This window comes from Artemia sp. Qi Xiang Cuo, chromosome 6 (genome assembly GCF_049724085.1).
Source record: "Artemia sp. Qi Xiang Cuo chromosome 6, ASM4972408v1, whole genome shotgun sequence".
NCBI classification, from domain to species: domain Eukaryota; kingdom Metazoa; phylum Arthropoda; class Branchiopoda; order Anostraca; family Artemiidae; genus Artemia; species Artemia sp. Qi Xiang Cuo.
In genome coordinates, this window is record NC_142799.1 from 25,854,318 (window position 1) to 25,870,241 (window position 15,924).

The 15,924-nt window shown below is 35.1% G+C and overlaps 1 protein-coding gene across 3 annotated transcripts in view; it reads left to right on the forward strand.

The window, feature by feature from the left end:
- Window positions 1-10,330, forward strand: part of Gnpnat (glucosamine 6-phosphate N-acetyltransferase) — a 54,647-nt gene extending 44,317 nt beyond the window's left edge. For all 3 annotated transcript variants that reach the window (XM_089090581.1, XM_089090583.1, XM_089090582.1), the window contains exon 5: window positions 6,372-10,330. In XM_089090581.1, coding sequence (XP_088946707.1) covers window positions 6,372-6,525 — 154 coding nt within the window. In that variant the 3' untranslated portion in view covers window positions 6,526-10,330. The remainder of the gene's footprint in view (window positions 1-6,371) is intronic.
- Window positions 10,331-15,924: the final 5,594 nt, after the last annotated feature.

Below are 15,924 nucleotides of genomic sequence, written 5' to 3' on the forward strand. Positions count from 1 at the left end.
TTGTCACATCCTGAATTCTTGTTTGACTGAAGGAGTATTCCCTTCTGTTTGGAAAACTGCATGTGTGAGAATTATACCCAAAACTAAACATCCTAAATCTCCAGAAGAACTGAGGCCTATATATCTCACCCCTGCCTTCGCAAAAGTGTTTGAGGCATTTATTGCTCAAGCAACACTCAATGAGATTTCCACAAACATTGATAAATACCAGTATGGGGGTCTCAGAGGCTGCAATACCACAATTTATCTAGTGCGCCTGCATGATACTTTAGTAAAATGGCTTGACCAAAAAGATACCATCGTTGATCTTGCCATGGTGGATTTTCGCAAGGCTTTCGACCTAATCTCCCACCCTATTCCTCTAATGAACCTAAAACTAATGGGGGCGAATAGACTAACAGTTCAGTTAATCGCTGAATTTCTGTCTAATAGAACACAGTGTGTGTTTCCCCTATTTAAGGATCATACTCTGTCCTCCTCTCGTAAAATTACGTGTGGTGCCCCTCAAGGAACCAGATTAGCCGGGCTGATATTTGTGGTTGTGATAAATTTTGTGCTGAGGAACTATGACCAAAGATATAAATTTGTCGATGACTTACTTAACTATGAAGCTAAAAATTCGAGTGTTACTTCTTGTTTCCCCCACGACCTGATGGAAATGTTGAATAAGGAGGTTGAGCAAGCTAATCTAACCATAAACTCAACCAAATCAAAAGTTATTTGGTTTAACCCTCTAAAACGCAATTTTGATGTCCCAAACTCTCTGTTTCCCCTGTCCAACAGTGCCAAATTACTAGGTGCAATGTTATCATCGGACTGTAAATCCAACACCCATATGGAATCAGTGGCATCGAAGGCATATAGCGCCCTTCAAACCATTATTACAATGAAACGTTTTGGTTTTTCCAGAGACTAGTTAAGAACTGCCTTCGTGACCTATGTCTGCCCGCACCTAGAATATGCCTGTCCAGTGTGGGGTCCTGCAGTGCAAAATTCACTATCCTTATCTGAAATGCTGGAAAATGGACAAAAACGCACAGTTAAAGTGATTCTTGACAGGGACTACATCAACTAAAAGGAAGGACTTTGAACAATTGACCTACCATCGTTGTCCGAAAGAAGAGATAAATTGATAATGAATTTTGGTATATTCCTATTAAACAACAAACACCATAGATTCATACTACCCCCTGACGTCCTTATCAATATGAAGACACGGACCCAACTTAAACTGTTACCACCAATGTGTCGAACTCGAAGGCATGAAGATTCTTTCGTGCCGCTCTTTACCAAAATGTATAAAAAGAGCTGATATTTTTGCTTCTTTTTTTTTAACAGATTTATGAATAAACCTGTACCTACCTACCTACCTCATGTTTTATCAATTCTCCATACTTTTTAGTATATATCTTATCAATGTATTTTATAGTATATATTTCTGCATAGTATATTTATACCAATATAGCACATATAGTATTTTCAGTATATTCAAGTATATATTTTAGTATATAGTACAACTTTTTAGTTGTCTTAACTTGTTTAACGTGTATCTGTTTTAGTTCTGCTTGTTGTTCAAAGTTCAGTCGGATTTATCTACAAAAAAAGGAAAACAAAAACCTTAAACTACACTAATCTTTGACAAAACGCTTATTGAGACCCATAGACATAAGAAAGTCTTCACTAAATACAGACTTTCACCCGCTTCACAACCAAATACCTCCCCAGCATATAAAATCAATGACTCTTAACAATAGGGCTCTTCCGTTCCTCCCCGGAGGTACAACCACCTCGCCCAATTGAATGAACAAAAAATTGCTTAATATCGAAGAAAAAGTTTAAATCCAAACGTTCGTCTAGTTTAGGTTATATATAGTCTTTCTACTTTTAACTAAACATTTCTTTAAATTATTTTCGAAAGACCATAAAACAGCTGTCGTGGAAACATGTTCCACACTTTAACACATACTACATCCCATGAAAAATCAAAACAACTGTTCTTTATCAAATGAAGTCATGCCACTCAGTTGCGCATATTGTTTATACAATTTTTTTTTCTAAAAAAAAAAATCTCGAAAAGTATCAACACTTTATTTCCTCTCTAGTCAGGCCAAAATTTAACAATAGGTCCACTAGGCCCGGGCCTAGGGCGCACAATACCATTGGGGCTTAATAAATTATCATTTAGTGATTTTTTTTTTTTCTTAACAAAAACTGGACTGATGTGATTTATCGTCAAAGTGCCAGGTGCTCTCCGCCGCCGCGCTGATTTTAAAACAACACAGGAATTATGTAGCCACCTATAAACTATCAGATGTCTCCCAAGAATGGCAGCTGAGATTTCTGTATCACCTCTCTCTTTCGTTACTTTTGGATCATAAGTTGCGTTCTGTTTAGTGCTTCCCCAATCCCCGACTTTTGGGGGATTTCCCTGACAATCCCGCAAAAATAGAGCGGCAAAAATGCTTGGGCCTAGAAGCGTCAAGGTTTTAAATCCGGCCGTGTCTCTTGTGAAAAACAATGAAAATTTCAGATAGGTTAAGTTAACGTAGAATTTGTTGGACCATTTGTCGGTCACTTCTAAGATCTTAGTTCTTGGATTTTACGTAATTCTGCAGAGATTTTCGTTTTAGCTAGATCAAAATGCTACAATTTTAGAGTTATTTGGTCTCAATAAAAAGTTTTGAAATTCAAATTCTTCTGCCCAATTCTGAGCAGAGGAGTTTGATCATATTTTAATCAAGATTTAGACTGCTCATAATAGCAGAATTAACTTTATCTTTTTAAGTTGCCAGAGAATTAAGATTTTTCAAAAAGATATAATGTCACAGCAGACTATGAAAATTTCAGACTTGATCATGATGACTGTAGCACGTATTAAACAAGCCAAAAAGCAACATGATTCTCAACACTGAATAGTGTGCAGAAAGGGCAAGTTTTTAATCAGTCCCTGTTTTTGAGGGATTAGTAGAGAGGCATGTATATATTGACATTGTTAAAAGCTGTTATGGTAACCTTCCATTAGTACCGAAGTGTTTGGTGGATTCTTTTTATTTTTTAATTGTTTGGATTAAAAATCGACGTGCAATACACTTTATTATAAAGAAAGAAAGAAAGGACAAAAATATGCTCGCCAGGCAGGCTCGCCTGCCTGCTCGCCAGGCAGGAGCACAAGAATTTGTTTTTGGGGATGACATTTTAGGGTAACTAGGTTATTAAATAAAAATTTCAAAAAGAAGTTATGGTTCTAGACCTAGGCAGGGGGCAGCTGCTCCCCCCGTTTTTCTGATATCTGACATTAATTCCCTTTTATTTTATATATTTACACTCCTAAGATATACCTTGTCCACCAGATTATGATTATCGGCAGCTCTTATTATTGCTGTTATTTATTATTATTGCTGCTATAAACTGGCAGCACCTGAACCGCTACTGCCAAAAAGTAGGTGAACTACTTTGAAAATGTGTAAGATAATAGGAAAAACTAAATACCTGATATTTTTAGAAAGCACTGGCCCAAACACCCACCCCCCTACCTCTCTTGCGTGAGTGTCTGGTACTGCTGAAATAAATATATGTTTTCATAAAATTAAAATTTTAGGATGTTTCGGTAATAATTTATTTTATTCAGTTAGTCACATTAATAAAATAGAGGCTCAACATGCCTGGGACTTGTTCTGTGTCCACCGAGTTGTAAGTAATTGTGGAGGTAAACTGAAAGATATAGTAATTTCCACCAAACTAAAGTATATGACACCTTGCTATTAGTTGATTTAAGAAGGTTAGTTAGGATATTCAAAATAAACAGTTGTAAATTATTGAGGTGATTTATAGTTATTGACTTATCACTCAAAAATTAGCAATCGTTGCTTTGTTTTCTTTGTGTATTGGACTGCCAAAAAATTGAGTTTATTTTGGTATTCTAGTCAAGTGGGAGGAGTTAGCCGGGGAGGAGATCAAAGGATCAAACAGAATATTTAATTTTTATTTATTTTTATGCCCCCTTAAAATTATTCACTACGTAATTGTATCATTAATTTCGTTATTTGCATTTCACTAATTTTATTCGTAATTCTTCATTAATCACAACGTTGTATTGATTACATTATTTTAATTATATTCCATCGGTCACATTTAATAATATTTGATTAATTGCTTTTACATTACGTTTCAATAAATGCATTTACAAATTTCCTGGCTTTTCAGTGTATACTTTTCTGTGCTGGGTATCCCTTAATTTTATGAAATATTTTCACGGTTAATTGTTCACGAAGTACAACTTTTGTACTTCAAAGTACAACAAATAAACAAGTGCAAGTTTAACGAGCATATATTTGTACAAAGCCTTGTCGTGCCTAGCGACAAGTTTTTATTTGATTTTAAATGCAAAATTTAAGTGAAAATTCATGAGATCTCTACGAAGATCTCCTTACTGTATTTTCTGCAACACAAAACGTTTACGCTTGAATGTATTAAATTAAAAATAAATAGATATAACCTCCATGGGCAACGACAAGTATTGCAGCAACCTTTAGCAGGCTTTACTGGCTAAAGTGCTCCGGGAGCAGCATTTTGATCTTGTTTAGTCGTAAGTGATTCGTTCACAGTCATCGTTTATTTGCTATTGGGGGATAATATCCCCCTTCTTGGGGGATAATATCCCCCAAGAAGAATTCATCTTCAAACAAAATGATGATATATCTTTAAAAGATAATTTGAAAATATGCTGTTTCTGTTTAAAACCAGCTTTGTTCTCTGTTTCTTGACATCCAACTGATAATTAGTCTCAATTGATGATTCTACACCATGTAGACAAGCTAATGTTATAATACTTTGCCCGAAGACATTAAACCTAATCCAATCTTTGTTGTTTTATTCAAACAAAGGAATATGCACACATGAGCGCCCATAGGCTGAACTCCAGGGGGGGGGGCTTACCTGGTCTAATTGGCACTTTTTAATGCTATATAATAGAAATCTCAAAACAAAAAAAATAAAGAATAAGGCAGCATCATTCAGCCACGAGCGGGATAGTGCCCCCTACTGCCCCCGCCCCCCGTATGGGCGCCCATCTATGCACAAGCTAAGGCTACGTTATTTTGCCTCAAAACAAACTGCCTGTTTTGACGGAAATTTGATGGTGAAAACAATTTGATTCTATGTTTTTCAGGACCAACTGTCACATAATCACTTAACTAATAATTGCCGAACTGCATCATGACTTGGCATGATTATTTATAACATTTTCGTAACCTACTGGATGAGGACAAATTTTCTTAGCGTAAAATGTATCGGAAACGAATAAAAGATAGGATAATTAGCTTTTTGTGTAAATCTCTTGACTCTGTAGAAGAACATACTTTGTGACTCTTGCATACAAGTCACTCTCCCTAATAGAGGAGTAGTCTCTGACCGATGAAACTTTGATACTTTCCAGCTCCAGGCCTGTAAAGATAAAGGGTCTAAAGTTACGCGTTTAAATTGGGTAAGTCATACGTACCTGTATACCAAATTTCAAGTGAATTCGGACACTTCAGTGCAAAAGATTATTGGACTTGGAAGTGAGTTATGCCTCTGAAAATACTACCCTTTGGTTTCCTTGGCTGAAGTTACTTGTCCCAATAGTTTCAAGTAGATCTCAGCCCTTTTGTGCTGAAGTCTTAGAAGGGGATCAAGATCCTACAAACCATCATTAATTTTTCCCGTTTTGGCGAAATAAGTGACATATCTTGCTACCTTTCTGCTTAAATCTAGGGAAAGGGGTTGTTGGACGATTCAAAGGCCTGCTTTGTACCAAAAATTATTTTATTATTTCGCTTCAAACAAGGCTCATCATTTCCATCTTCCTGCTAAAAATTTGGCGAGGAGTAGGAGTGGCTTATTAATAAAATTCCCTGTATTATTCCTGCTCGATCAAGCTACAACATTCTACCTTTATGCTTAAAAGCTAGTGAGGGTACATTCTTCTCCTTTTATTTGGAACCGTTATTGCTGTAAAATTTGGAGCACTGCTATTCGGTGTTATCGCTATCGCTATTGTCATCCAATCTCTGTCCTTGTTACCGCTATCACTTATTACCTTAATCTTAACTTTTATTCCAAAATCTGGATTGCCACTGGACCCAAGGAATATTCACCCATATGTCCGTCTCCAGGGGGGGGGGGGGCAAACGGCTTGTTCCTTCCCCGCGAAATTTTTGTTCAACTCGCACAGAAGTAACAAAAATAAATGTAAACTATTTAAAATATATGTAGTACATGTCCGTGGGATGATTTTTTGTACCCCCCCCCCCAACAGAAATCATAGATACGACCCTTTTCACCTATGTCACTTCGCGTGGTAAAGTTTATCAATTATCTTAATTTTATTTCAGATTGGTTGAGACTGTAAAAGCTCTTTCTGTTTATAATGGCTGTTACAAAATTTCCCTGGATTGCTCGGACACCATGGTGCCATATTACGAGAGCTTGGGGTACAAGAAAGAATCCGGTAACGCCAACACTTTAGTAATACGTCATAATTTGTAATAATATTTACTTTATAGTGTATTCTGTTTGTCATTATATTAGGGTAAATTTTCAGTAGTATTGGAAGAAAAACGTCCAAGTAACATGTGTATTCAGTCTGTTTTATTGATTTAGTTTTATTTGATACCTTTTGGATCAATTAAGTGAAGTCAGATTTTTCTTTTTTCAAAAAAAATCTGGCTGCGACTAAACTTGAAAATCCAAAAATGAAAAGTCACTTTTAGCATTAAAAATTCATAATACGCTAGTCTGGAACAGAAAATCTCTTTTGACTAATTATCAAATAGCAAAGTTATGCTACCCTAAAGTAAATTCCAGATTCTTCAAAACTCTTTTTCTACAAGTTCTTCGTTTTCTTCAAATTTTTCTTTAACTCGCTTTCACAAAACTACTCCGTTAGAAAATTGGAAAATTTAACCCTGACCGTTTCTGCTTAACGCTCCTTGTACACGCAAAGGACATACCCACTACACCAGCCCACTAATTTTCCAGATTTATTGCAATCATTACTTTTAGTTGCACGGAAAACACTCAACTAAGTATATGCGCCAAAGTTATTCTTTCCCTGAAATATCACTATTCCATTCGGCATTTCCGTATTTTCTTATAGTTACGAATAATTTTTCTTGTTTTTCCATTTCTAATGCCCTCTTACCGGAGCTAATTCTCATACTCTTCATTTATCTATATTTATAAAGCTTAGATAATTTCGGAGACCACACATTATAAAGCTTAATTTCACTGATTCACAACACTTGATACATATTATAGACGGGGGTGCCAATTGATGGGGGGGGGTGGAGGTGAGTGTTGGCAAGTGCTCCACTCTGGATTCTAAAACATTTATTTGGATTTTTTTTTAATAAAAACAGACCCCCCCCCCCTAGATCTTGAGATTTTTTTGTTTCTTCATGAAACAAAAAAAAAGAAGTAATTGGCGTTTTATTATTTGGCGTTTTATTATATATTGGAGTGGTGTATTTTGTAAATTCGTTAGTGCTGGATTTTTAAATGATGCATAAGGCTTTTATTGTAATTATCATTTTACGATTGTCTTTAATAGGATCAATAAAAAAAAATCATGCATAATGTTGAATTTCAGATGAATTAATTTAACTAAACCATCATTTCTCAACATCAAATATGAGATAACCACGAGTGTCGTGATCTTGTAGACAAGCCGTTGAAGTCAGTCAGAAATGAATAAAGGCCTGTTTCTGAAAGAACCTTTTACTTGTCAATGTATATTTATTCATCCATATTTCAATATTATTAGATAATTTTTCAGTATTACAACATCAGTATTTAATAAAAAAAAATTCAATCAAGTATTCATACAAGTACATAGAAGTGTAAAAATAGAACAATGAAAAAACTTGTTTCAGTCAATAACTATTGGGACAAAGGCCATTACCAGTTTTATTAATAAAACTGGTAATTAGACTGGGATAATTGTTTCTAACAAAGAATCTGACAAAGAATTATTTTTAACAAATAACTATTGGGACAAAGGCAATTGCCAGTTTTATTAATAAAACTGGTAATTAGTCTGGGATAGTTATTTCTAACAAAGAATCTGACAAAGAATTATTTCTAACAAATAACTATTGAGACAAAGGCCATTACCAGTTTTATTAATAAAACTGGTAATTAGACTGGGATAATGATTTCTAACAAAGAATCTGACAAAGAATTATTTCTAACAAATAACTATTGAGACAAAGGCAATTACCAGTTTTATTTATAAAACAGGTAATTAGACTGGGATAATTATTTCTATCAAAAAATCAGGTGGGGACTGACGTCTTTGATCTATTTTACGACACTCAAAATCTTCGAAAACGATGGATTCGATCAACTAAAAATCAACCAAAATTGTTTCCTCATTCTTACTTTATTTTTATTAAAAACTATTTTTTTAAGTGGAAAACAATATACAAAAATGGAAACAATAGAAATAGGAAAAAATGAAAGCAGCGTATTTAAAATGAACGATAATATATTTTCAAATGTTCTTTTCTCATTTAGAAATATAATGTAACCAAGGGCTGCTTAATACCACAGATATTAGTTTTGCCACTTTTCTGCAACTAATTAACTGATTATGTATACAATTGTGTAAGGTATTTCTGAAGGCTTATAAAGTACCAAACTCTTTTGAGTCCTATAACCAGAACATGGGATATATGTGGAAATTGAATACTAAAGACTGGTGCATACACATGAATTTACCTGGGAAAAGTCCTGGAGGGGATTTTGAACTTACAATAAGTTCGAGTAAATTTCAAGTAAATAAGTTCGAGTAATTCAAGCCCAATTTCGAGTAAATCAGACTTTGTTGTTTAATTAATGCGGCTTATCACTCACCTCAGGACATTGAAAACGTAATTGATCCATTTTCCAATGGTTCACCATTGTTTTATGATCTGTGGTGAAAATGTCACTGAATTAGAAAAAATGCCGAATCTGTCTGAGGCTTTTGTGTCTTATTTTCCCTTGATTAATATCTTGAAATAGATCGTGTTAACGATAGTTAAACTTTGTTTTCATATAGCACAAAAGTAGTCAGTGTTTAGCCCACGTTAGTGAATTTGAATCCATCCAGTGTATTTATCAACTGTTTTATTTGTATTTCTTGAGCCAACAGCATTCGCCTTAAGGATAACACTAACTGGGCTGCATTTAAAGACAACAAGTGATCTAAAATACAATTTCAATTATTCTATTGGTTGAGGGAACTATATAAGGAAAAGCTTATAATTTAAAAAGAAAATAAAGCTATCCCAGGAGATTGACTTTTAATCACCGCGCAGTCATCTTCTGATTTGTTCTTCGTAATTAATTATTAATTAATTGATTATTTATTTTGTAATTAATTAAGTATTTTGTAATTCTTCTATTTTTCCCTTTTCTTTCTCCTCTTTAGTCTTTAAAAGCTTATCGCTGAGGACGGTAAGTGAATACCTGAAAAAAATATTCCGGTGATTTTAACGTGTTTTATTACTATTTTCTTATATTTGATGATTCTTTCATTTATGTCTAAGATTATTTTAGTGTGTTGACTTATTATGCGTAGTTTCATATTTATGCCATATTTAATAAAACTGAGTAAAGTGGCATAATCAGAGATGGGTTGGGGGACCTACACCCTCTTTGAAATTTGGGGAGGCATCCTTTCTGGGTCATGATACACTGTTAACTGAGAATTTTTTTAATCATTAATTAATTCATACTTTAAGAATGCGGAAATACTCAATAAAAAGCTGAGCCACTGCCCCAGCAGAGACCCTTTCCAAAGGTCTACATGGAAACACTGTAAATATAAAAAGAGACACAACTTGGATGGACACGTCAACGGAAAACAGTTTCGAGCATTTCCAAATTTTGTCACTCGCGTTACTACGATTTTAGCACGCTGCAATGACTCTCCGTGTAAAGTTCTTATTGTTTATCATTTTATTTTTATATTTACCATTAATCATTATCAATCATTAATAGATAAATCCTTCACACGTATTGATATCGTTAACCTCCCTGCTCTAAAAAAAATAAAATAAAAATTGCCGTGCTGTTGGAAGGACGTATTACTTATTCGTCCGTTTTTTTTTTTTTTTTATTGGTTGTTTTTTAAATTTACATTAAATCTATTGCTTTGCTAAGACCGGTAAAGGTGAAATCAAGACTTTACGTTTGTTTGAGGTTCGTTCACATTCCGTTTTAGTGAAAAGTTTTGGTGATTGTGGTATGCTAGCTATTCTTTGTTGTTATTATTTTTTTTACATTATGGAAAGAATAAAAGTTTACATTAATTTTTTTAGATTGTTTTGTAGTTTTTAGAGATTGGTGTTCTATTATTTTACTTGCCACCTGTTTTTTTTTATTTCTATCTTTCAGAAAGAATTGTGAGCTAAAATTATTTTTATAAAAGGTAGAAAATGGGATTCCAAAACTTTGGCATTTCTAGCTAAAGGTTAGGAAAGATGTGTTTTCGTGCAAAAATAAATGCTTCGGATCAAATTCCAAGTCCTTTCAGCATGCAATACTGCTGCAAACAATCAAAACTGAATAAAACGAGAAATTCATTTAATCTTTTGAATTAATTAATTTTCTAATTGAAATTGATTAATTAACTTAAGTACGAAATATATAATTGAAAGTGAATAAAATTAGAATTTATTGAGAAACCGATATTAGATATCCACTCTTAACCATAATGTGTCAGCAGAAAAGTAATATATGTGAAGCACGGCTTGTGAAGACCCATGGGTTTTGGTGTTTACCAATGATACCGAGGTACGTAGTAAACTTGACGGTACCTTGATGAATCAAGCTGTAAACCAACAATTTATTGCAATACCAAGCCATATGAAGCCAACACGATTGCACACGTCTTCCTCTACCCCGCTTTATTAGAAGCTCCGTCCTTAGTTCCTTCCCATGGCAGTGTGAACCAAGTTGTGAATTCTTGTGACTGTCAATCTTCTTCTTTTTTTGTATTTTACTGTTTTGAAACAAAATGTTGAAAAAGGTGCATGAATTGATGTTTATTTCACAAATAAATGCAACAACAAAAGCACAACAGGCCATGGACTCTAAAAGCTTATGGTTTTCCATATAACACACAACCAGACTAAGACAACCTGTGTAAACTACACAAAACACATAATGAGAAAAAAAAATGTATGGTGCCGGTTAACGGGAAAAAAATACAATACAGCTTAATTATTTCTTTCCCGAGAGACAAAGTGAGTGAATTACAATGTTTGTCATTATTCTATATATTTTTTTCATGTGTCTTCTAGATTGGTGTATTAGCTAGCAGTGCCCCAATTGGTAGAGGGGCATTTGCTGCCCCCTGGATTTCTAGAAGATATCTATTTTGTTTTTTTCTTTGAAAAATATCCCTTTTTGTTATTTTCGTTAAAAAAAAATAGAATTACCACCACCCCCTTAGCTTTAAAAATATGCATTTTGTCCTCTCCCCTAACATTTCTGGAAATTACCACCACCGTTAGCCACGCCCCATGAATATGGACGTTATTTCAGCATTTCGATTTGGGGGGGGGGTAAGAGAGGGAGTCCACACTTGGGGGTGAGGTCTAGGCTATCCTAGGGGAAGGAATTTTTTTTTGAAAAATACAAGCCTAAACTTATTTTTAAGCTATCTAAAAACTTAATTTGGAAAATTATTTCATAATGGATATCAAACAGTAAAAAGTAAAGGGGACATCGGCTGCCCTAAGTCTTCAATAGCACATTAAGCAGTAACGAATAAAGTTTGCTATTTAGCAAAGGCGCTACATGGTTAATTTCAAAACATTACCCAATAAACAATATACAGACATCAAACAACCTTAAAATTAAGTTGGCAGTCCTGTTTCTGTGCCCATCCGGTGGTGAAGACTCATTGCCGGATTCTTGGCACCCGACTTGCATGGGATACAGGAGCCATAGGGGATACCTCTGCTCCTCTACGACAAATCCAGCTGCACCTCACTGTGACAGAAAGATGGTAACTGCTGGGCCAACCTGTTCTTTGCCGGCTAACACACAGAAGTTGTGACGTCTGGGACTGGGGACCGGATGGTTAAACATATTCTTGTGAATGGCATAAAAATCACACTATTAACTCAACCCACTGCAATTTAGCTAAGCTCATGCTTTAGGTTGTATTTGAGAGAGCAAGTTTCTTTTTAAATAAATAGTATTATGTATCTTTCAAAAATAGTGGAAAGAAACCGTAAGTTGAAAAACCGTCAGAAATTGTGTTATTTAAAGTATCGACGGTGTGACTGGGAGCGGGCAAATGCATATTTTCTCCCCTCCCCTAAGAAAAAACCTAGATCTGGCACTGTAATCAGCGTTCAGGTAGTTTATCCACTTTATCTAAGATGATTAATGAAATCATAGGACACATCCAACAATTTTCGAAACGTCAAAAATGGGGCTTTGTACTTTCTAAGGCTGTTTCACTGACTTTTTGTATTATATCCTGAAGAGCATGGACTATCCTAATATGGGGATATTTCTTTCCTAAGTCGCTTGGTTAGATCTTTCTGGTTAGTTTCTGTTATTTTGTGCTTTCTGTCTTTTGTTTGTGGTTGGGCCCCTGAACTTTTTACAATGGCATTGGTACCTTATCTACCTTGAGTCTTTTAATGATTATCCCTCACATCTATGGCATCAGTTGAAGTGTTTAAGCATATTCCGCACAAATCAGAACATTTTCTATTTTTCTTGCTTTTTCTGCTGGTTGCACTCCATCCTTTGAATTTCTTTTGTCCTCGAAGAATGTCAATTCGTCTTGATAGCTCTTGTCTATTTTATTGTTTTCCTGTCATCTTAAATCTGATGCATTTGAGTTTTCGGAATATCTAAAATTTCTATAACATCCATTGCATATATCACAGTCACAGTTAAAGAGATTAGGTACTTGTGTCTTATAGCCACCACACTCAAGTTCTGTCAAGAAGTGAAGTTTGGTTAATGCTAATGAAATAAAACAAAATATTATGAAAATGTAATGCTTTATCAAAAAAATTACGAAAACTAGGAACCTAGAAATAGGCGCCCAGAATGCAGAAATGTCACTAAGAATTGCGTTGAAATGAGCTCCGCCTTCTGCCGTTGCTGCCGCCCGCCACATGTACTGTGCTAGGTATGATATTAAATAATGGCGGGATGTACCTCGGTGCCCTTTGGGCAACACCCCCTTATCCTGGAAAAGTAATTGCCTCTTCTTCAGTCCTTGGCAAATCCCAACTTGTCATTGAAATATTCATGGTCAGACACTATTTCCTATCAACACCATGGGCCATGATCTGAGAAACCGGTATTTTGTTTTATTTCTCTAGCATTAACCAAACTTCACTTCTCGACAGAACTTAATGTGGTGGCTATAAGACACAAGTACCAAGGATATTCCTAAGTCAGCACTTTGATCACTGCTAACCACCATTTTATTGTCGTTACAACAAGTTTCGTTTTATAACTGGAGGGAGTTGATCAGATTCGTTTTCTTATATGGTCCCATTTATAGATCGCCAAATTTTGAATATTTCCATCAGGCAATCATCAGACAATTTTAAATATTTCGAGTAATCAAATTCATTTGATCTCAGACTTAAAAACTGATAAATAAGTGACAGCTATCGTGACGACAACATTCTACGAGCACATCAGAAATTCAAAGGATAGTTTTGTTGGGCTCAAACTAGAATTTATCCCGTAAAAATACATGTTGAATGACTACTGGTAAATTTGAAATTAAAGGTAATTTTGGTCTTCTCGGTGCCTTATGTCTCAGAGGTTGAAGTGGAGGTGTATTTCGCGTAGTTTGAGGAATTCTAATGTGATTAGAGCAGAGCATATGTGTCTCTATTTGTGTTCTTGGGATAATGACCAATCATTCAATATTCAAAAAAAGGAAAAAGCATAGTTTATGCTTATAAAGTGCAAAAGGCCCACGTATTTGATTTAGGGCCTTGGGACTGCAAAATGTAATTTCTCTTTAAAAATAGAGCTAAAGTACAAAGAAAATTTCAAATTAGGCGAGCCAAATAATTTGAGGGGAAGGAGTGTGGTTAGCTGTATCAGATCTGTTGGTATGATTACTTGTAATTATCACGTGCTATATGGAAGGGTGAAAAATTGTGTCACATTTCTTTTAGGATAAGCTGTAATTATTATTTGGGAAATTGACATTAACATATTGATAAGAAACCATATATTGTGGTTCTTTACAACTTCATTTAAATCCTTTGAACTTGCCTTTTCTCCCTTTTTGTTTGCCAGTCCCTTCTGGCTTTACTTACGCCATTTGGACTTCCTCTAGTCCATTATGACCCTCTGAGCTTCTTTTGTGTTTTCTAACCTTTTAAAGCCATCAAAATTCCTTCAGGTCTTCGACTTCATCCGTGACTTTTGATGTTCATATTTTTAAGCTACTTCATTTAGTTTCTTACGACTTCCTTAAGCCCCTTCCAACTTTCTTAGTACTTTTGCGAGGTTCTCCCATCCGAGTTTCTTCATCTCCTTCTGACTACCTTTACTATCGTCCGAGTTGTTCTAGTCCTTTCTTGTTTTGTTTTTTTGTATTTTTTTTTTTTTAATTCCTTATTACTCTTGTTTTGGCTATGCTGTCCTTTTTCGACATTCATGGCCTCGTCCAACCCCTTTAGCTGTTTTGACTTTCATTAGATTTTTTCCGACCTTCTTGATCTCTTCTACCTTCCTTTCGTCCCATTTTACTTCCTTTGCAGTCTTCCAAATCTATTTACTGTCTTTCGACTTACTTTTATTCATTTCCAACTTTCCTGGTCTCCGCCAGCTGCTTCTAAGGCTAATCCGACTTTTATAGTTCTTTTCTGACGTCCTTAGATCCCTCTAAACTCTTTGGTCCTACCCGTCTTCTTTTGCCCCCTTCTGTTTCCCCTTACTGCCTTGCGACTTGCTCTATTCTCTTCGAACTATTTTTGGTCCTTGTGATAGCTATTTCGACCTTTTTAGTCCGTGTCCAATGTTCTTGGTCTCCATCACTTTCTTTCAGTCCTACCCATTTTCATTTACCGTCCTTCGACTTCTTTTATTGTCTTACGACTCAGTCTAATCTTTTCCGGACGTTTTAGTCTCCTAATTCTCTGAGGCTATTACAACTTTCATAGTTCTTTTCTGACGTTCCTGATCTCCAGCCTCCTTTAGATCCTTCCAACTTCCGTTACTGTCTCCCGGCAGGCTCTAAAGACTTTTTACGTATTTTTGGTCTCTTCCACTCTCCTTCAGCCTCACCCAACTGCCTTTGCCGTGTTTCGATTTCCTTTCCTGCCTTACCCATTTGGTCTAGTTCTTTTTGGTCTTCTCCAACTTCTCTTAGATTTTTCGAACTTGCTTAGTCCATTTCCGACGCTCCTGGTCTTTTCCGGCCTCCTTTATGCCCGTGCGACTTTTTTTGCTACCTTCTTACTTGCATTAGTTATTTCCCAACATTCTTGGTCCCAAATATGACAATCCTTACAATTAGGTATTTTCTACTAGAAAAAACTGGTGAAATTCATTTTATAATTGGACATAAAATTAAATCATATAAAAATAAAAAAGATCATAATTTACAAGCTAAGAAATGAGTACAATGCAATTTTATATGGTGCAAAAAAAAAAAAAAAAAAATAGGGGCGAGGAGGTTGAGCAAGGGAATATTGCAAACAACTTTGCCTTGAAATATACGATATTAAAGTATAAGTATTTTTGTCTAAAAAATGGCAATTTTCTAAGGCTTTGCCCAACATATGGGGCTAATTATTGAAAATTCAAAAGAAAGATTTAAGTTGTTAAGTATAAATATTTTTTAAAGATATAGTTAAAAGAAAAAATGACAATTTGGGAAAGGAGGAGGTCTTCTTA